This window comes from Pleurodeles waltl, chromosome 3_1, assembly GCF_031143425.1.
Source record: "Pleurodeles waltl isolate 20211129_DDA chromosome 3_1, aPleWal1.hap1.20221129, whole genome shotgun sequence".
In the NCBI taxonomy this organism is placed as follows: Eukaryota; Metazoa; Chordata; class Amphibia; order Caudata; family Salamandridae; genus Pleurodeles; species Pleurodeles waltl.
Window position 1 is genome coordinate 1,463,370,687 of NC_090440.1, and position 23,655 is coordinate 1,463,394,341.

Here is a 23,655-nt window from a genome sequence, read left to right on the forward strand (position 1 = left end):
TTAGTTGTGGGTGAGGCGTCTTCCAAAATCTTTTTTTCATCGTATACAAAAGGTGTGACCACGAACCAAGACCTGGCCGCTCATGTGTGTTTGACACTCATCTGTCACAGATTATAAAGATAGCCAAGAATCAAAGTGTACCCACCTTCGTGTCTGTTAAAATACTTGAATATTATTTCCTTAGGAATCATTGATTTTAATTAAATTACCTCAATTGCTTCGATGGCAGTTACATCTTTGTTGTGCCCAGTCAAATTGCTTGCTTCTTGTTCACAGGCAAAAGTTTGTTTTTCTGTTACGTTATTTTCTGTATTTGCTCTGAAAGACGTAAAGTCCTTTGCGTCGATAGATAACATTTTTACTGCTAAACATGAAAGTAATTCATCAGTCAATTCTTCATTATTTGCACAGTTAATGATTTCACTATAAGGCTTAGAAAAATCATTTGCAGAATTTATTATCTGTGGTGTGCTATGAGTTGATGATTGTGCAAAGTCATATTTTTCAGCAGTGTTTGAAAATGTTTCCTTATGGCCATCTAGGAAAGTCTCAATTATCTTGTTATTTTGTATATAAGATGTCCGGCTTTCAGAAGCCCCAGCATCGAGGCTGTCAACATCAAAGATTGTTTTGCACATGTCAGAGTTAGAACTTTGTTGGTCACTTTCAGATATATCTGTTTTTTTGTTCTCCAGGTTCACGTGTTCGGATTCGCTGAGGTCAACGTTACCATCATCTGGGTGATGCCTGAGACCTCCAGAGCTGCTCATATGATTTTGATTTAATATTTCTCTGCTCCGTGGGTTTTCTAAAGTAGATTCTTTAATTGTGGGTAAATCTAAATGTGGATTTGATTTACTTTCGCTGATGGCCTGTGAACTTTCTGGGACATGCTGAATTTCATCAGCAGGAAAAAAAACATTGCTTCGTGAAGGTGTAATTTGCCAGTTTGTGCCAGAAATTATGACATCATTTTCCTGTTCATTGTCACTCTCTGATAAGAGAAAGACTTTTGGTTTTGGAACTCCACTCTTAAGATTTTCTTTCGTTTGTGAAGTGTTGCTTTTGGTGCTAGATGTTGCTCGTTTCTTTGTGCTCTTTAGTCTTCTGTTTATATTTGTGTCTGCAGACCTGCAACCATGGTTGGTAATGCTTTTCCTTGGTGGAGCAGAAATGCCACCCTGACAAAACCTTTTCTCTTTATTTGACAGCTCACGAGCATTGGAGTACATGGGTGTCCCAAACATTTCGCAAATTTCTGGACCACTGCCCGGGGACACTATCTCGACAAACATGTCACTATATTTCAAGTTGACGAAATGAGAGGTTGGTTGTGAACCTAATACAGAAAGGTGTACAGATCTGGTTGAGCTACTCACTCTTTTGCTTTCAGGTGTACTCACATTTTCTCCTGATTTTTGACCATTTTTTCTCAAATTATTATGGAGCGTCTGTGGTGTTTTCATTTTTGATTTTGATGATATCACAGTTTCTGCAAACCCTGGAGAGAGAAAATCTAAACCTCGCATGTTGATCTGCTTAGTAACAGCTTGAAGTTTTCTATTCTGCTTTGTTAAACTCATTTTTGAATTGATACGTTCCTTCTTAGTACTTGTTTTTGTCTTTATTACTGGTGATTTGGTGTTACGTTTTTTTAACTTCTTGCTTTTCTCTGAGTCCTTTTCAGATAATTTGTTTAAGTTCTGCTCAACATTTGAAGGCACAATACCAGTGATAGTTTTTCTTTTTACACGTTCTTGTTTCGAAGAGTTCAATGTGCATTCGTTAAGCGGATCATACTCAGATACGGTTATATGCACTACTGGACAAGGTTCAGTCTCTTTAATTTCTTCTACATTTTTACTTGCCGTAGGTTCAGGCATAAAACATACTCTTCTTTCTAAAGGTTTTTCAGGAGCAGGGTGAACTATTCCACCAGGATACCTTGTTTCCTCTACATTTGCTTCTAAAACAGCTGTATTTGTTTCAAATATTTTCTGTTTGTGTGTCAGCTCTCGTTTTTCAGTTGTAGAGTCAACTGTGCCTGTGATTATGTCATACTTAACAGCATTACTGAACTGATTCTCATGAGATTTTTCACCCACGCCTGCTGTTATATCGTATGGAACTTGTAAATCAATTTTAGTTATTTCATCCTCTACAGTACTTTCTTGGTGTTGATTTGGCTTGATGTTCACTGCTTCACTTAAAAGGTTGGCAGCTTCTGCAATATTTTCAGTGCTCATTAAAAGGTGATCTTCATCAACAGCTTCAGTGTCTGAGGCAAAAACAAACTCATCTTCACTGCTGAACACCCAATCTCCGTGTTTTGTGTTCTTTCCTGAACCTTTGAGTGATTTAGAGCAACATTCCCTGCTTGATGATACTGAATTTGTTGATGTCGACAAATCCTGAGAAGAAATTGGAGCTGCTTTTGCAAACAGTTTCCTACTGTTCATTTCTTCCTTTTTGTCAGCAGTTGTAGATAATCGAGGTAGCAGTGAATATTTATTCTTTGATTGTATAGGAAACTGTGGTGGACTAAGAATACTTGAAATACAAACATCAAATTTTGTAGTCACCTTTGCATCCTCCCAAAGAGGATATCGACTAGTTCTTGGCGAGTGCAAAATTGCTGGCTGAAAATGCTAAAATGTAAAAATTCAAAAGTTTCATTTTGTAGGTAACCATAAAACATAGACAAAAATAACATGTAAACTTGTACCACAAAGACCAAGAAACAGAACCTGTCTATAAGATATTCTACACATGTTTTAAAAGAAATTATTGTAGCATGTCGGTTGTGTAGTTATTTGCAATATGATATACATAATCAACATGTTTTGCACAAATTATACAATAAATATTCACACGTACATTTTAATTACTGTACTTTAGATAGTTAACAGCCTGTTTCTTGTAATTGCTTTGGTAGCTTCTTGCATGAGAAATGAAAGATGAAGGTAACTGTCCTGCCTTCTCTGCATCTCAATACCAATATATATGTGGGGGAGACATCAAAGAAATATATTTGGGTCACATTATTAGGTCACAGTAACAATTCAGTAATAATGTTCTGCTCCATTGTGTCTCAAATCAGCTTCCCTTTCTTCTTCTTCCCTATATCCACCACATTTTACTACCCACTATTTTTACCACACCATTTTTATAAAGTGTACCACATATATTTTAGAGGTCATTTATCACATTATTTCAATGTGCTTAGTGAATTTTACTACACCAGCATATCCAAAATTGTGGGTTTCAACCCTTTTTTTGGTAGGTCAAAAAATTCCAAGCAATAAAAATGCCTTTGAATTCAGTGTTTATCTTGTCACATTTGCTGGTGCTTCAGAGACAGAGGTCAAATGTCAGGCTGGAGTCTTCTGACAAATTGCTGCTTATTGTTTTAACATAGGGATTGGTGTTTACTTTTCTTTCTCTGCCTGCTAAGTGCTGTAAGATGTCATTTTTTGTAGCATACAACACAATTTAAATACCTAGAAATGAACTGTTTCTATGCAACAGTTAGCAAAGCAAAACTGAAGCACATCTTTTTGTAATTCAGAAGTGTGCTGGAAACAGAGGTTTAATAGGATCAAAACACCCAGACACTTTACTTGGTGATGCACAAATGATACATATTCACAGAAATTAGATTTCCACACATCACCATTTATGTGCTATATAGGTTTTCAGTAAAACTGTGTGTTGTTGTAAAGTTAATGGCCATTTCAATGGAAAATGTGTTGTCAGAAATGACCACACATTTCTAATTGAAATGGCCATTAACGCTACCACACGATGCTTTAGTTACATTCAAAAATCGCCCCTCCCCATCTCCATCAAAGTTAGGTGGGTTGCAAACGTTTGCCATTCTAAAACGTGGCTTGTGTTTCATAAATGTTTGGGAGACACCTTCCCTCACTCCATAGCATAATTTATTGTGGAAGCAAACACTGGTGTATTAAATTGTATTCAATTGTTTCTCTTATCTCTCTCATCTAGGAATTATCACCAGGGTAAAAATGGTAACCATAATCATTGAAATAAGCAGATTTCTGTCTAAAAACATAATTCAACTTTTTCTCATTTATGAGCAAATAATCATCGTAATCTGGATGAAAAGAGTCTTTAAAATCTTTCAAATGTAAATTTCAGAAGTAAGCATATTTGTCTACAGTACATCTGCAGTACTGATGAGGATACAATGGGAAATAATGGTCTTGACCAATATTAAAATGTTGTTATGTCTATAGGGGTGATTAGGTTCATGTGAAATATACTGCAATACTTGTATGAAATAATCTTTATATTTTAATGAAAAGAATGTACATATTCTTACATGGTGTAATATGTTTAGTACAATTGTTTAACTATTTTATTGTATATTTTACTAATAAAAAGTATAGAACACAATGATAATGGTGTGCCATAGTTAAACATACCTTCTAAGTATTAAAATCCAGAGATGAAAAATAAGATAAAGTTAATTTCCTTAATCAGGTGACTCTGATACACCAGCAAATAGTCAACTAGACAATAATATATACATTTGGATTTATGAACTTGTTTATTTGAAAGCTTTTATGGTCACAAGTCCCTTCTTTTCGGTAATAAAGCAGAACAGAACAGATATTAAATTCTATACAGTGATTTGCAAAGTTGATGTGTACTTTGTAGGCTCCATCAATTAATATCAGTCAGCCGTTTATTCGATTACAACATGCTGAGGCTTTCATATTTGCTGAAAGATAGTGCAGGTATCTCAGGAAAATATATTCCTGTAAGACTTTTACCAAACTGTTCACGTACAACGCATAGTTTAAAAGTGAAGCTGTAAAAACTTGCGTAAAGACTGGCATATGGTATGTCTAAAGCATACACTGCTCAGTCTGAGGGTTGTTCATCAGGTATAAAGCACATGTGGCTCTACAAGGCCATCCTTTTTCTGGTTCTACGCTAGCCTTAACAGTCACTTCCTTAGTTTGCTGTGTTGCCAAAAGCTCCTACCCTGCATGGAAGGCTTGACTCATCAGGGTGAGAATGCTAGAGGCTGATATCAGTAATGGAACTGAAAAAGCTCCTACTGATGAATGAGTTGTATTTGATTACAATCAAATATGTGGCTTGGTCCCCCAAAAAGAAGCACTAAAATTATTTCAATGTTTGTATGTTAAACAGATTTTCTCAAGATTAAGGGTACACTCCTAGTTCCCCTTTAACTCTGTAGGGAGATACTAGTGTCAGAATTATTTATTCCTGACAGTTTCTCCCCTTGAGTTAACAGGGATTACGAGTTGTTCCCCACAGGATGGGAAACAAAATGTGAACCTGGTAATACTGATTCAACTCTGCATGTTTTTGCCCTTCTAGAGGAAATAAAAGGCTCAGATATGCAAGTATTTAACACCTCTTTGGAGTTGGTAAACGTTACATGGGGTTTTTTTTTCCCCTGAGGCGGGGGAACAGGGACTTTGGGGGATGAAAGAGGGCCAGGAGGGAAGGATACTTTATTCTTCAGCTTAGGGTGCCTCTTCTGCTCCTCCCATGGTGAAGGAAGCTGCTGTGAGGGCCAGGTACATCAGCTCACTGCAGCCCCTGCAGTTCCTAAGATTGCTCCTGGTCTGGTGTCTCCCAGCGCATAAATATTCAGTCAGAAGTGGAAGACCCAATAATTACAGCCCCGGAAACATTGGGAAACTTGCAGTATCCCCGGGCAACCCTTAATGAGGGCCAAATTCAAAGACATACAAAGCTGGTTACACAGGTGCATCAGCAATGCAAGCTTCTTTTGAACACAAGAACAGGTCCCACAAAGGTAAAAGTGGAAGCTTCCCAGAGACAAACACAAGAAGTATAGCTCCTGGAGCAGCAGTGTAACAGGACATCACACAGAGCAAGCAATGTCTGTCCATAATAATGCATCTTCCATCACATGTAGCCCAGGCGCTCCGGGGGTACGCTACTTTTCAGCTCGGCATCCAGCGTCTGTGGCCTGTAGATTGGTGAGCCTTCGATCCCTTGGCCCAGAACTGGTTGGGTGTGGTTCAGGACGCAGGAGGGGGCCCGGTCAATGTTTTTACCTAGAGGCAGCCCCGGCATTCGCAGGAGTTTGCCCGAAGAGCACACCAGTGGTGAGAGGCGACCACGCCCAAGATGGTGGCATGGTCGTGAACCAATGGGCGTACCATAGACGAGACGGGCCCGCTTTGGGGGAATTTGGAGCTACCCGACAAGTGCCCATGAGTGGTCTGTTCCCTTGTGCATCAGGATAATGGGTGGGAAGGGTGAAGGAAGCCCCAGGCTAGATGTCAGCACCTGTGACCGCACCAGAGGCTGCAGTAGCTAAGCCCATTAAGTATATTACAGTGGAGAAGGGCCGATCCTGGTGGAATCTGGGGCTAACCCCGTGAAGCCAAAGACCGGGCTCATTCACTGAGTGACAGGCTGACTGGGGAGCGCATGGGGGCCCATCTTAGAAGCCCAAATAATGACCTGGGACCGCGTCGTAAATATATATGATATTCTACTGGCCGAAAGGGATTGGCCATCTGAATTTGTCCATACTTGCCCATATGGGGAAGATGTTATGAAACCTTCTTTCTCACCCCCTGTTACCGATGAGCTCGCAGAATCCTACACCATCGATTGGGCATTGGCGCAGGTACCCGCATTCTATTGCAACCACGTAAGGTGGGCTAGAGATTCCACCTACCATGTAATCACTATTTAAAATCAACCTCAACCTCAACCACAGTATCCAATAAAACATGATGCTAAAGCGCCTGTGAGGGAAATCCTCACACAACTGGAGTACCGAACCCTAGTGTCTCACCAATGAATAATCCCTTATTCCCAGTAGCTAAACTGGAGCATTCGTACAGAATAGTCTTAGACTACAGGCACTTAAACAGTCATACACGCACATATGCTATACAAAACTCACACAGCACAGCACTCATGAATAACATAATGCGCAAAAAATACAAAACAACACTGGACATTTCCAATGGTTTCTTCTGCCAAAATATAGCACCTGAGAGTAGACACTTAACAAGTTTCAGTGCACTAGGGTCCCAGAAAAAAATTGTTGTTTTCCCCAGGGGTACAAGAACAGTCCAGGACTGTTCGTGGCTCGTGTGACTTGAACACTGTCCTTTGTAGATGATATCTCACGGATGATGAATTAATGCAACATCTAAGACGGGTATCCCGCATTGTTGTAGGATTTGCCGAATTCGACTATAAATTCAATTTAAAAAAAACAAAATAGCCTTCCTTAGCGTCCTGTTTCTGGGATACGAATTATCAAGCGAAGGAACAAGCCTAGCACCACAATTCTTGGAAAAATGCACGCAGTTACAACCTCCAAATACAATTTAAAAAACTCCAATCCCTATTGGGTTTCCTAAATTTTGGCAGAACTTGCATTACAGATTATGCATCATGCATAAAACCTTTATATGACTTAATACGTCCTGACTATTCCAGTAAATTTTATAGATAGTCAAACACAAACACATTCTGAGAGCTTTGCTAACAAACATTCTCGGAGCACACCACTTACACACAAGGGACAATAAAAAACATCTGGTCATAAGAGTAGTTGCTGGTGTCTTTGGTTTCACCTATGTAACTTTCAATGAGGGTGAGACAGTCCCGATTGCGAACAAATCACATTTGTATTCAGCAGCAGAACAACGCTTTGCTCCCACTGAGAAAATTCTCACTGCTGTTTAGATGGCCATCATTAAAGAAAGACCACTAGCCCAGGGGAAATGCATTATTGCTGTATCTCCAATTCCAGCCCTTGAGGCTGTTATCATAGCTAGCGTTCCAAACGCTAAAGCATTACATCCATGTTGGATTCAATAGGAAACGTCTGACAGCCACTGATGTTGACTATATTTTTGACGGCAAGTTAACAACTCAAGAATATTTGCAATATGAACTAGAGTACCTAGTTCCGGGCAAATACATTGCTTAGTGATCAATATCAAAGAGTCATGTACACCGATGGCGCAGCACAACCTGCAATAGGCACAAAACATCAATACTCTGCTGCTTACGAAGGTCGTAAGTGGCTACATGGAGGATAACAACCACCCCAACCCCCACCCTCAAATTTACCCCAACCCCCTCCCCTAAAACCTAAAGCACCCCAACCCCCAACCCACCCCTTAAACCTAAACCCTGAGCCCCCTTCCCCAAACCTTAATCACCCCAAGTCCCCCACCCCACCCCCAAAAACAAAAAATACCCAAATTCCCTGCCCCTAAAACCTACAGCACCCCAAACCCCCAACCCACCCCTAAAACCTAAACCCTGATCCCCCCAAACCCTAATCACCCGAGCCCCCACCCACAAAAACTAAAAATACCATGAGTCCCCATCCCCGCCCCTAAAACCTAAAGCACCCCAACCCACCCCTAAAATCTAAACTTTTATTCCCCCCTCCCCCAACCCCTAATCACCCCTAGACCCCCAAAAAAACAGCCCCAGTCCCAGCCCAACTTACCTCCTCCTTCACTGCGTCGACTCCCTTCTTCTGTGCCTGACCCACACATGTACGTGGTTCACCCATGCGTGGTTAAGGCACGAAAACCAGGAAGTCGTGGAAAACAAAACCGTTGTTTTGCTTTCGTTTTCCACAACTTCGTGGTTTAGGAGTTGTTGTTCCGGGTGTTTCCTCTCTGGTGATGGCACTGGAACACACGGATCCTGCACAGCTAACACTGATTGTCTGTGTTACTTATTACTGTGTCCAGTCCTTCAATGAATAGCTGCATTACTGGCGCCAGAATGGGTTCAGAGATTCTAAAGGCAACACCATCAAACAAAGACTTCTGTGGGGGAAAGTAGCGGATCTGAAGGAAACGCTACCAAAAGTCCATGTTGTACATACACTTGGACACCAGCGAGTTGGAATACATGTTGCTAGAAATACACTGGCTGATAAAGCAGCCAAATCAGCAGTAGCTACGGCTGCTGTGGCTGCAGTAACTCGTTCTGATACGAAATCGGACGATGACATATGGGCTGCAGTGAAAGCTACGGGTGAAGGCACGTCCTTTCCTGCTAAATATTCCTACCAAATGGGGGGCTTCCTTGATGCCGAAGTAAAGATACCAGGCGTGGGCTTTCCATTAATTCCCAATAAAGACATAAGACCGGAGTTAATTAAAGCAGCGCATGAGGGGGTTGCATCTGGCCATGCTGGTGTGGCGGCTACAATATCATTATTGCAAGCATGTTATTGGTGGCCAGGTCTATACGAACAGACCAAGCAGTATGTTCTTTGTTTTGACATCTGCCAACAAATTAAGGGTTCCACCGTAAAACGCCCACTGCAGACACCCCTCCTAATTTCCAACAAACCTGTACTTGGAACATTGCGGTCCCCTAATATAGGACAGCGCATATGAATACATCTTAGTCGCTGTCGACTCTTGCTCCAGATTTCTATGGGTGTGGCCACAAAGCTCTGCTGACACTCGGAGTGTTATTAAAGATTTGCAAGTCTTTATCGGCACATATGCAGTTGCGGCTTTCCACTCGGACCAGGGTCCTGCTTTTGTCTCAAGGGCTTTCAGGGATGCCATGGCTTTGTTAGGGGTCCAACTCCATTACTCGTCTCCATTTCATCCCGAGGGAAATAGTGTTGTGGAGCGACAAAACTGTGATTTAAAGCAGTGCTTAACAGGCAGAGTCTTAGGTTTTGGTCGTAGTTGGCTTAATCACCTGTATGGAGTCCAGAGAGCACTTAACAATCTGCCTGGAAGGTCCCTGCCTGTTTGGAACTTAAATGTATGTTCCAGATCTTGATCCTGGCGTCGAGGAGGCAGAAACATCATTTGACATAAATGAATGTGTCACTGTCTTGCAGGAATTACAACAGTTCTGTGACGAAAATGCTTCTGCCAGTGCTGCCTCTGCAGGAATTAAGGATGTACCAATAACATCCACTGGTTGGATTCCAAACATTGGGGATCTAGTATGTGCAAAAGTTGCTGTGAAAAAGGATTTCTGTCCTTCTTATCGTGCACCAGCCCCAGTCTTGGGAATACACAAGACCAGAACTGTCATTCTACCACCGTTGGCTGGTGCTAAAGAAAATCGCTTTGTACCTATTGACAATGCCAAGTTACACCATGTGGCTGATTCTGCACAGCAGACCAAGAGGAACAGCCAGTAGTTCCCGAATCCCTTTCACTACTGGTCAAAACGTCCCTCTACAAGTTTTGAGCAGCAACGCTGACACCTCTCTGAGCTTGGGGAGGGTGGAAAATGATTCTGCACTAGTTCCACTAACATCTCTTACAACAAACAATACAGAAATTACTGATCAATTTGACACAACTTCAACACAGCCGGATGGCGTTATTTACTGTGAACCACTGTGGGAGACCCCTACCAGTTCTCCTTCTACAAATACGGCTCCAGTTTTTGCAAGAACTGCTTCTAGATACTTTGCTGACATCAACACCACTTTCTCGGACTCATTTGCCTCTTCCACATCTGAACTGCCAAAAACACGTAAGCTGATAAACTGGCTTAAAACAAATGACTTTATTTTCCCATGGAACTATCTGTGGCTTTCTTTGACTGCATTAGCTTTCCTCCTTTAGATTGGCTTTGTCATAACATTCTTTCTCTTATTACATGGCCATTTTCTTCCTGAAAGATCAACAGTTGAACTGTTGGATGAGGTCCTAAAACCCCTTTTTCTTCTCACAAGGTCTGCAGAGACTTGTCTTTCGTGAACATTTCCACTATTCCAATTCCTGATGGGATTGTTTGGGATAAAGTCACATTTGATATATACGGCCCCACGGAGGTCATTCAAATACCATGTGTTTAAACTTTCAATGAATGATGTAATAATACCCGGAGTTGTTTCTGATGACTGGGATGTGAAAACAGTTGATTCTATGATGACTGAATTGCAGTATTTCACTGTATTTGAAAGTGAAGATGTTTATCAATCTAAAGAGAATTATGGTGATATGTTTTGTTATAATTATTATGGGCACCATTTCAATCACAGAGCAAGTACCCCAAAATATTATTTTTAATTACACACAATGGGAACATTGTCCAACTCTACCACAAGAGAGTTGTATAAAACATTTTCTGAAAAATGTGCATATTTTTCTGGGCACAATGTTAAAAATGCTGAGTAATATTATTTCAAATTGCCATTGATTGAAAAAGTACATAAATTGTTGACAGATATGATATTCATTTATTTGGATTCGTATGTTTCCCGGTTGGCTATAGAAGGCTATGAATATTGGCTGAAGTTGATTGACTTATAAAGTGTGTGGGGAACAAGACATTGGCAAATAAGGTGAAAGGAAGCTTTATTTAGAGCATGCCTGATACCTGTTCAAATGATATTTTTAAATGAAACTGTACAACAGACAAGTTGTTTAGGCTTAGCAAAGATTAAGGAATTAAGGGCCATATTTATACTTTTTGACGCAAAACTGCGCTAACGCAGTTTTGCGCCAAAAAAATTAGCGCCGGCTAACGCCATTCTGAAGCGCCATGCGGGCACCGTATTTATTCAATGACGTGAGCCGGCGTTAGCCGCCGGCGCTGTCTGGTGTGCGTTAAAAAAAACAACGTACACCAGGCAGCGCCGGCGTAGGGGGAAAATGGCATATGGGCGTCCACAAATGGTGTAAGTCAGGCTGAGGCAAAAAAATCGCCTCAACCCGATTTGCGCCATTTTTTTACGACGCCCAACCCCCATTGAAATGACTCCTGTCTTAGCAAAGACAGGAGTCATGCCCCCTTGCCCAATGGCCATGCCCAGGGGACTTCTGTCCCCTGGGCATGGTCATTGGGCATAGTGGCATGTAGGGGGGCACAAATCAGGCCCCCCTATGCCACAAAAAATATTTCAAAAAATACTTACCTGGACTTACCTTAATATCCCTGGGGTGGGTCCCTCCATCCTTGGGTGTCCTCCTGGGGTGGGCAAGGGTGGCAGGGGGTGTCCCTGGGGGCAGGGGAGGGCACCTCTGGGCTCATTCTGAGCCCACAGGTCCCTTAACGCCTGCCCTGACCCAGGCGCTAAAATCCGGCACTAATGCGGGTTTTTTTAGACCCGCCCACTCCCGGGCGTCATTTTTGCCCGGGAGTATAAATACGACGCATATGCATCGGAGTAATTTTTTAAGACGGGAACGCCTACCTTGCATATCATTAACGCAAGGAAGGTGTTCACGCAAAAAAATGACGCTAACTCCATGAACTTTGGCGCTAGACGCGTCTAACGCCAAAGTATAAATATGGAGTTAGTTTTGCGTCGAATTTGCGTCGAAAAAAACGACGCAAATTCGGCGCAAACGGAGTATAAATATGCCCCTAAATGTACCCAGTATTCCTCCCCTGCAAAATTTTACAAATGGCAAAAGTATATAAATGCAACTGAAGATCAGCTTGATTAATGGGTCCAGAATGGCATGTTTAATGCTTCACTGTCACGTCCTGGCGGGTGGTTATTGTGGCCAATAGATACCAATTGGTGTCATAAACGTTTTATAAAGTAGGCCGGACCCCCTCTATGTGTCATCCGAACATTCAGGTATAGTAACAACATACAGTGTAGGGAAACTATGCCAGCAATGGTTGAAGAGTTCCGCACTAGATGCTGTTAGAGAATACCTCAGTCTCCTGACTAATAACACTGACTTGCAGGATTTCCTGCCCCAGATAACACTTCAATTCACACCCTGCTTAAAACACATTCCAGTAGGCAGATATGAAAGGTTAGGAGATAGTTACATCCATGAGGTGTGGGAGCTACCCTTCTCGTACAAATGTCTCAGTGGCATAAAAGAGGTCTTTCTTAGTGGTAGTGAATGCAAGACTTCTGTCAGCCATTCGATGGTTTGTGAACAGCTGTCCTTGCACGGGGTGTGTAATGCTGCAGCAGCAAATTTGGCTTGTTATCTGAAAGGAGTTCCAGTCCCCCTTGATTAGACCTGCGTTCCAGATGCTCTCCAATAGCAGCTATGTCCTCCTTAATAGTGAAAACTGTTGTGGGATGCGAGCCGGAATAGTATATGTTGTTTTGGTCTCTAAGATTGTTACATGCTGAGGGAACGTACTTTTATCTCCCATAAGGCAGAGGGAAGTAGCTGAGATCTGGCCCCATATCACTACTTCAAATGTGAATTTTGACAAGTTGAGCAGACTCAAAGCCTTATGGTTTCAAAAACATGTGGCGCTCACATCTGCAGCGAGACCTATTTACTTCAGGTGGCAAGATCATCAGCAGAGGGGCAGTCCCTTTTAAGTACTAACTTTCTGAGTCACTTTGGTGCGCTCGTGGGACAAATATTTATTGCATCTGTTACTACTGGAATCGCAAATTTGTTTAAGACTGTTGGTTCTAGTTTCATTCACACCTTCTCCTCTATATTCTGTTTTATACCATCAGCCATCCACTCAATATTCTCCAGTATTTTCGGTGGATTTCCGATAACTTTGGCTATAATAGGTGGCATCTTGCTGTTGCTGCTTTTTCTGCCCAATTGCTGTCCCACCACAATAAGGAGGACTGAAAGCGCTCCCACCAGTGCAGCTGTGTCGTGAACGCATGATGCAGTACTTTGGAGCCACACTCCTGCCGCAATTTGAGTGTGACTGCTCTCTGTCATTCAGACCGGTTTTGCATTGTGTGCACCCTTGTTTCATCTTTCTACGCAGCACTTGCTTTCACTGGACGCTGATCTGTTGATGTTCTCGCTGAGGGCTCATTACCAGACATGCGCGTTGAGGGTGCGTTTGCTATGGGAAGCTGCTTATGAGTTGCCCTTTATGAGGGATACAGCTCTAAACTCATTGTTAGGCACACCACGGAATGCTGCTGCCTTGGCTGGAGCTCAGGCTTTGGAACACAAACGCTCCTTGGTTTTTCTTGGCGATTAACTTCCTACTTTATCACCTGCTGAAGTGGAAGATTTCCTGTCTTCAATTATCCTGGATTCGATTGGCAACTTACAAAATGACTCTGACTCTTGAAATTCGGCCTCTTTACGCCACAGTTACCATTTTAAATTGTCTTTTTTTTACACATGCTCAAGTGTCTTTTTAACTTGTCATTATTGACATTCTTATACACATGCCTTAGGTTGAATTTTAGTAGCTTTTATATATAATTAGGCTTTGAACCACATTTAAAGCGGCAAGGGGAGGGTGTTGTGTACCATTTTAGTTATAGCTCCATACACATTATTTTAGCAAAACTAGACCTGCCGCTGTGCACTTTAACCTAGATATATTTTATTCAGCTTCATTTATTTTTTTAACAATAGCCACATTTGCGGTCTTGTTTTATGATTTTCTCTCTAGCTGTTCTTTGCCTAGGTCAGCACTGTGTTCATAAACAAGACATTTCTTTCACTCTGTGCTTTTTCTCAAGGCTGCTGTAAGATAGGTTGCTGGTAAACGTGGTAATGCTTTGCCTCTAGTGTTCATAGAAACATACACACTCTTACATAGGGATCATTTCTTGGAACATCACCTGTTTTATTATAAAAACACTACTTTGAGCCATGTACATTAGAGGGAGATTCCAGCCAGATGACCATGACTGTTTGCTGATTGCTGAACGCTTCGCTACAGCTACTTATGTAGACTAAAGGCCTCTTGCTCAGGTATGAGGGATAATGTCTTCCCAGGGGAACCTGAAGGGCAGAGCTAGAGCTTAACATGCTGTGCTCTAACATAGCCTAGGTAGGAATTATTTTAATGATTCTAGTGACAATATGGTAGAGTTATTTTCATGCTTTATCCTCCTCGTCACAATTTTAATCCTGTCATGCTTCATCGTCCTAGTTATTGTAGTACATGGTTTATTACCTAAGATGCAGTTGCTTCATTAAAACCTTATTGAAATATATAATGTCTCTGACTGTCCTTGTATATGTGAGAAAAATGTAACAGAGAGAAACGGATGCGATCTGAGTGACCATGATCTCCCTGAGGAATCAGTTGTGTCATGTGCTTGGCTGCCCAATCATCCCTGCTCTTGGGTGGAGATGAGGCACTGCTAGTTAGCCGGAGCTTAACCTGGATTAGGCCGACAGGTGTCACCTGTAGTGGGTACAGACTCAGTCCCCCACAGTGCAAGAGAGTCTACTGCTCAAATCCAGTAGTCGCATTAGAATAATGAGAGCCTACATGACAATTACACCCCTTGATTAGGTGAAGGCACACCTCAACAAGATAGAGTAATACTGCTTGGTAACAACAGATACAGTCAGATTAGAAAATATAATGCAGGTGAAGTGCCTTTAAGAAGAGGGGGACAAGGTTGGAAAGATATTGGCATGGCTTAGTAAGTAGGACCAGAGCAGACACCATATAAAGGAAATCCAGGGACCGGATAGAAGTCTAGTGACAGGATCCGAGGCTATTGAGGAGACAATCGCAGCTTACTTGAGAGATTTCTATGGAAGTAAGATACGGCCAGAAGTGGTGGACATGCGTAGCTTTGTGTGGGGCTGCCCCGTCGGAAGCTTGATCGTTAAAAAGCACATGCCCTGGAAGAGTACCAGACTGTGGGAGAAGTGTAAAAGGCACTGACCTAACTACACTCTGGGAAAACATCGGGCCCCAATGGGCTACTAGCAGGATTCCTTAAGAAAGTAGCTAGTATAGTGATGCCGCACCTACATGGGATGTATGTGGAGGCATATCAACTAAGTGAGCGCCCGAGATGCTAATGTGGCAACTACAGTTTTAGTCTCAAACCCGGGAAACTACTGGATCGACAGGAATCATATTGTTCAATATCGTTGATCAACTTGCATGCTAGGGTACTCTCCAGGGTAAAGGATAATCATTCGCAGGAAGTGATACTGGATCTGGTACACCCAGAACAGCTTTATGCCACATAGATTGACTAGGCTCAATCTCTGTTGCCTTCACAACTACATTGCAGCGGCCAAGGATGTAGAGCTTCCACCAGCGGTGATATCACTGGACATTGATAAAGCATTTGACTTGGTGGAATGGCCCTTACTTTTTGCTACATTAGAGAAAATGGGCATTGGGCCCACGTTTAGATGCTCGATTGAACTACTCTATGGTGCAACAAGGGCCTGAGTTAGAGTTAATGGAATTCTTTCTCAAGAGTTCCTAAAAGCCAGGCTGACAAGGCTGACCCTTATTGTCTGTTATTTGCCTTGGCAATAAAAGCACTGGCAGAATAGATCCGAGTGGACACACAAGTATGGGGCTTTTAGTGGGTGGAAACCTGAGAGGAAAAGATATTGCTGTATGCTGATGATGTCATTCTGTACTTGACAGAACTGGAGCAGTCGTTGACACAGGTGAAGATTGTCAGGATATACAGTGAATACTCAGGACTAGGTATCAACGAGGAGAAATCACTTCTGCTCCCCCTTAGTTTGTGGGAAGTTCAAGACGCTCTCCCCATGCCTCTTAGTGTGGCACATGAACATTTGAGGTACCTGGGTCTCTGGATTTACAGGGATGGCCTGACTTACTATGAGAACAACCTAGTCCATTCTTGCAAAGACTGGTAGTAGATGCCACACATTAGTGGGCACTCTCACTCTCCCTGCTGGGTAGGGTGGCGCTGTTTAAGATGATTACCATCCCTAAGCTCACTTATGTCCTACAGGCCAGCCCCCATCTGATACTGGAGACCTTCTTCCATAAAATTAGAAGTTGTGTGAAGACAATGCTGTGGATGGATGGATCGCCGCTACGTTCTATGTATGATGGCGGAAAAGCCCTACCAGATGTCTGTAAATATAAAAAAGCCACTGATGCCAGCATTGTGAATGAGTGGGCATTTTCAACACTGGAGGCCTCTCGACATGATTGAGATGCCCTGGGTGTTAATGGATATCTTCATGTTGTTTATGGTGGCTAAAACAGCTCAGATGCCCCAGAAGTGACCAAGACAGTATGTAGAATATGGACTACCCTTTTGAAGGAAATGGGATGGGGGAAAAGATTGACTCCTAAAACCCCATTGTGGTTGGGCACAAAATTAGGGGCAGTGCCGACTCTGCAAAGCTTTAGATGATGGGACCTCATCGGCCTCTCCACGCTCAAAGATATATAGGATGTGACCAGTATGGTGCCATTCGCATATCTTAGAGGGGAATACGATATAGCACCCACCCAACTTTTTAAATACTACCAATTGAGGGGGCGAGGATTGCACCAGAGGAGGACACCATGGGGCAGTCTCCCAGCAAGCGATGACTCCTTGATGACCACATGACGATCAAAGCAATCTCAATAACTTATAAAACCCTAATGTATAACATACAGGGGGATTTGATATGTCTCCAGGAGAAATGGCAGATGGAAGTGGGAAACTTGGAGGATGATGAGCAGCAGGGAGCGCTACAGTTTCAGAGAGAAGTTGCCCTACAGGCTTGATTCCATTTAAATCAATTTAAAATCCTTCATAGAATTTACTACACTAGGGCACTTCTGCATAAGATCGGTAGGGCAGAAAGCGATGAATGCCTCTGTCCTTGTGGGCAGAGAGGATCTTTCCTGCATACATTGTGGGAGTGCCCCAGGATAAGCATGTTTTGGGAGGGTATGAAAGCTTGGTTGGAAACTGCGATTGGGGTACCAATTGTATTGCAGGCTCTGTTGATGATGTTGGGTGTGTGAGGCTCCTCAGATCTCAACTCCTATCAAAAGATCCTGGGGAATTTGAGGTTTATCTTAGCCGCACTCCCTTGCAAGTGGCATCGGACTGTTGGGAATTACTTCATCACGGCGCCGCAGTAGCACCAGTTGGAGCTAAGGTGTTTCTAAGAGCATTATTGAGATTTAATCTTCAAAAATTCATATCTTTGCTTGCGTATGTTGGATTTTTGTTGTTTTGGTCTTGTTTTACTTAGATAAATATTGGCTATGTTTTTAAAGTAGCGAGGTGTCCATTTGTAGTGTTTTCACTGTGTTACACTATGTGGGTACAAATATTTAACACATTGCCTCTGAGATAAGCCTGGCTGCTCATGCCAAGCTACCAAGGGGGTGAGCAGGGGGTTATCCTAGGAGTGTGACTCCCTTACCCTGACTAGAGTGACGGTCCCTACTGGTGGAAACTGACTGCCAACTAGAGACACCATTGCTAACAGTGCCCTCTATGGAATTCTGATGCTGCCACTCTTGCCTTTGACAAACTCTCTTGTCCTGGCAAGATAATCTCCAGGATTAATTACAGGGATACTTAATTTACAAACAGTGCAAAATTGTGCCACTTACTCATTCTTGGGTTGTAGCACACAAGCCATACCTGATTCACACTGACATGTGTCTGAAGGTTTTCAACAAGGGGTTGAACTGTATGCTTTACGAGCCCTCTTACCTTCCCAAACTGACGATCATCTGACCAGACGCCTAATTTCAGCAACCAAAAACAGACTCTTCACTCATCGTGCAAGACACAACTGTTTTTGGGGAAGAACACTTAGGCCCTCATTACAACCTTGGCGGGCGGCAGAGGCTGCCCGCCAAGGCTGGACTGACGAGCAGCCGCCGGCCGCATTACAATATCCCCGCTGGGCCGGCGGGCGGAAACAGAGTTTGCGCCCGCCGGCCCAGCAGGGATGTTGGGCGTAACATTGGAGCCGGATCCTAATGGAGCTGGAGGTGTTGCGGCCGTTGCACCAGTGAAAAGCAGGGTGGGGCTGTGCCTGGGGACCCCTGCACTGCCCATGCCAAGCGCATGGGCAGTGCAGGGGCCCTGTGACTCCCCTTCCTGCCAGCCTTTCCATGGCGGTCTGTACCGCCATGGACAGGCTGGCGGGAAGGGGAGTCATAATCCCCAGGGCAGCGCTGCAAGCATTTTTTCACAGCCAGAACATCAGAGTAGTGAATTACTGTCAACAGGTGTTTGTCTGCATTTGAAAGCTATACACAACAAAATAATGTTGCATTTGTAATGTAATATGGCAGTTGATCATTTCTAATTAACAATATATGTCCTGCATTGAATGCACACCTTTTTCAGTCACCGTACAGATTCTCTTCCCATCAGACTGACGTTGTTAAGACGCCTGCACTCCTAAATATAACAGCTTATTTTAACCCAGCTCTGATCTGTTGATTTAAACTTGAAGCCCTTTTCTCTTTTCCTGGGCCATTCTTTCCTCCGATAGAGAAAATCTGCTGCTGCTCAGGCAACTCACCTATATGTGCATCTTACCTCAGTCCTACACCAAGGTATCAAACTCCTACTCTTGCAGACGGACATGAAACCGAACCTCATTTATCTCGGGTTGCCCTTATTACGCCTCTGCCTGCGGTAACCAGGCACTACCTAGCAGTTAAGGCACTACATGAGGAGCTTTACTGCCCTTCCAATCAGAAACATATTATCTCACATTACTTCAGTTGACGTCACGAATTTTAATTGCACTGAATGAATCTATACACTCTTTTTTGATGCATGCAGATATTTGTTAGACATTTTCATTAGGAATAAAGGGACCCATGTGCGCCAGCTGATTATTTAGGAATTCGGAGCTCGCGATTTTGATACTGGCTTTGTCTCGGTCCCTTAAACTGCAAACATATGTAATATCATTTAAATATGTTTCATGGTAAATATTAAACAAATAGAACCGAAGAAACATTTCTGTATGTGAAAAACTCAATATTCTAGATTTTCTGCTGTGCCAGCAGAGGTTCTCTGTAAAGGGCTTAGCACCTGGTTGGAGCTAGGTCTGTAGTATGTCAAATGTTCTGTCTCGTCACGTTTTTTTTTTTTAATCCAGTTTAGAAAATCTTACCTCTGTTTTCTTAATGGCCTTTAGATCCGATCTCCTTAACCCTTTGAATACAGAATAAATAGGATACAGTTGTAGTAAATAGGGATCAAGAAACAAACAGTATATACATTTACAACCAGATTTCCAGGTGAACACCATTCCTACTTGATGTAAGCATTTACTGTGGAATTTATGCATATTCTAGTTTGAACACATAGGCCCTCATTCTGACCTTGGCGGGCGGCGGAGGCCGCCCGCCAAAGTCCCGCCGTCAGGTTACCGTTCCGCGGTCGAAAGACCGCGGCGGTAATTCTGACTTTCCCGCTGGGCTGGCGGGCGGTCGCCTTCAGACCGCCCGCCAGCCCAGCGGGAAAGAGGCTTCCACGATGAAGCCGGCTCGGAATCGAGCCGGCGGAGTGGAAGCTGTGCGACGGGTGCAGTTGCACCCGTCGCGTATTTCACTGTCTGCGCAGCAGACAGTGAAATACATGTAGGGGCCCTCTTACGGGGGCCCCTGCAATGCCCATGCCAGTGGCATGGGCACTGCAGGGGCCCCCAGGGGCCCCGCGACCCCCCCCTACCGCCATCCGGATCCCGGCGGTCGGACCGCCGGGATCTGGTTGGCGGTAGGGGGGGTCGGAATCCCCGCGGCGGTGCAGCAAGCTGCGCCGCCGTGGAGGATTCAATGGGGCGGCGGTACACTGGCGGGAGCCCGCCAGTGGTGCCGGTCCGACCGCGGCTTTACCGCCGCGGTCGGAATCCCCATTGGAGCACCGCCGGCCTGTCGGCGGTGCTCCCGCGGTCCTCCGCCCTGGCGGTCTTTGACCGCCAGGGTCAGAATGAGGGCCATAGTGTAAGTCACTGTTGTTTTAGCTAATCCTTGTGGGTGTATTCTATGGTTTGCGTACAGACCAAGTACGTAGGGTTATAAAAAATTGATTTAAAAATATTTTTTTCCTTAATTGAAAGCGATTTCCAAAAAAAGGCCTTGAAATTTGGGTGGTGCTCAGGCACATCCAAATGCTATGGTCCTGGTCAGATATGGGGCCAGATGTAGGAAAGGAATTGCAACTCGCAAACGGCAAAAACTGCCGTTTGCGAGTTGCAAATCACATTTTCCTATGCAGAAATGCATTCTGCGAGTCGGACCGACTCGCAAAATGCATTTCAGAATCGCAAATAGGAAGGGGTGTTCCCTTCCTATTTGCGATTCCTAGTGGTATGCAATACCATTTGCGACCGCATATGCGGTCGCAAATGGTGTTGCAGTTACCATCCACTTCAAGTGGATGGTAACCCACTCGCAAATTGGAAGGGGTCCCCATGGGACCCCTTCCAGTTTGTGACTGGACCCAAAAACATTTTTTCAGGGCAGGGAGTGGTCCAAGGGACCACTCCCTGCCCTGAAAAAATACCGAAACTAAAGGTTTCGGTTTTCTTTTTAAGTGCAGCTCGTTTTCCTTTAAGGAAAACGGGCTACACTTAAAAAAAAAAATACTGCTTTATTTAAAGCAGTCACGAACACGGAGGTCTGCTGACTACAGCAGGCCTCCATGTTTGCGAGTGCCCATAGTCGGTATGGGGCCGCAATTTGCGACCCACCTCATGAATATTCATGAGGTGGGTCATTGCGACCCCATACCGACTTGCAGACGGTGTCTGAGACACCGTTCTGCATAACATTTTGCGACTTGCAAACAGCGAGTCGCAATGACTCGCTATTTGCAAGTCGCAAAATGTTATTTTGCTACATCTGGCCCATGGTTCTGTAACTGGTTGGCTGCGAATAAATTTGCACCTCAGCATAGAAAATAAGTGAGCAGGGCACTGACTTTACTATGGTAATGTACCTTATAGGAATGTACAGGGTTACCTGTCATCAAAAGGGTTGTTTTCCAACAAGGGGTTATCCAAAGTGACATCATAGACAACGTCATACTCTCCATGCTAACAACAGCTCAGTCACAGTCACTATCAACATGGCACCAGATGTCCACTGTCATCAAAAGCAGAAAGAAGGGAACTTGGGTCCGGAGGGAGGTACAGAAGCTGGCGAAGGAGAGTGGTAGGACCCCTAGATATTTTATTTGGTTACCGTGCTAAGAGAAGGTGACAGAATTTCATGTATATGTATTCTGAGATAGGAAGGATCACAATGGGCAGGCCATATTACGCATGGATAGATCTAACACCTCTTTAAACCTGTGCATCTGATCCACAGGATCAGGTTTTCAGATGAAAGCATCTATCACATACCGCTGTATGCGGGTAGTTGGCAGTAACAGAGTTCTCCGCCACTATGCTCCCGCTAACTGAAAGACCAGTCGAGTTGACTCTTGTCTGTGATATCACTTTGGAAAACAATGATTTCGTTGGCAGATAATCCTCATTGATATGTCACCTCCCTATAGTAAAGTCAGTGCCCCTTTCCTTCCTAATGAGCTGCAAATGAATGTAGGATGTGTTGATTGCATTGATCGGCTGTGCATGAAGTTAGGGATGTACTAGAGAAAAAGAGGACACACAATGCTGAATGGTATACAAACGAGGTGAATGGGTATGTAAACAAATGAGGGAAACACAGTGTCCTATAGATTCTAGTGTTCAGAATGCTATTTTATAACTGTTTCTAAAACTCAACTTTGAAGCTGGTTGCAATTGCTTCATAAACATAGCATTAAAAGTAGCAGATTAAAAAAATAATTATGTTAAGTGGGATTCTTGAATGAGAAAGTGGATTTCATCAAAATGGGTATTTTGCTCACCATTTTAAGAACTCTGTGAGGGATACCGCTTGGGTGGTATTGTACATACTTGTGAACAACCAGAATATTGTCTCCAAATAAAGCACTAAAGTCGGTTACCATCAATAAATGTTCTGCATGATTTCGCCAAAGGCAGTAGGACTTGCATTTTGTCAACAGCAATTAGCAACTTTCACCCCAATCTCACGCCACACAGGCCGCACACATGCTCACTCTCCCATCTATCCAACACTCTTGTGTCATGCTTTCATTTAAACTTACAACGCAGAGGAACAGCAGTAAATGTCTGCATTGTAAGCTGTCTGGCGGTCTAAGAATTCAGTAGAGTGCATTTATGGAGCCATTACCCCTTCCAGTGAGGATGAAAAAGTTGTGAATTGGCTACCTAACCATTACGAATTCCAGCCAAAGCGGATGTCTTTATTGACGGCAAAGAGGAATAAACAGATGATGATCTCGATGTCATGTTGACAATGAGGCTATTATCTACTGTCTCCTACCATGTCACCCCACATGCAGTCACCAGTCACCAGTGACGTACACCCGCTCCGCACTGCTACTGAACTTAAAATGCACTTAAAATTAATTCCTACACTCTGTGCTTTTTGATTGGTTAGGTTACATTCAGCATTTCACACACCGTGTTATTCTCCATAATATCCCTAGTTTGCATCAGCTACTAATATCTGAGCAGCTAAACGCTGTTACCACAATCACCTTTTCTGCCTAGGTTATTTAACCAATATGTTTTCAAGAAATATTTCTAATTACCCACCTGTTGCTTTGCCCAGTGGTAATGAGTCATTGGGGCTCTCTAAAAGACGATTCTTCAAAAAGAGACAGTGTTTTGGGAATGAGCCTAAAACGCACATAGGCACGTTTTGCAGAAACTGTCGGATTATTATATTTTCTAGTGCACCCAGTATGCCGACAGGCATTACGAGTGACCTTCACTTCAACAAAAAGTTTACTTCAACATGCCCACTAAAGTGACTTCTAGTGAGCCCCAGGCGGCTCTAGAAACTATATACTACAATAAGAGGTGGAACAGTGAATCTGACCTGTCGAAGTCAGGGAAGTCAGAGCTGATGGTTGTG

At 43.3% G+C, this 23,655-nt stretch overlaps 1 protein-coding gene across 3 annotated transcripts in view; it reads right to left on the bottom strand.

Moving 5' to 3' along the window:
- Nucleotides 1-23,655, bottom strand: part of MAP3K19 (mitogen-activated protein kinase kinase kinase 19) — a 304,015-nt gene that overhangs the window by 37,802 nt on the left and 242,558 nt on the right. For all 3 annotated transcript variants that reach the window (XM_069225052.1, XM_069225051.1, XM_069225053.1), the window contains 2 exons: nt 19,815-19,855; nt 210-2,648 (listed from right to left, as the gene is read on the bottom strand). In XM_069225052.1, coding sequence (XP_069081153.1) covers nt 210-2,648; nt 19,815-19,855 — 2,480 coding nt within the window. The remainder of the gene's footprint in view (nt 1-209; nt 2,649-19,814; nt 19,856-23,655) is intronic.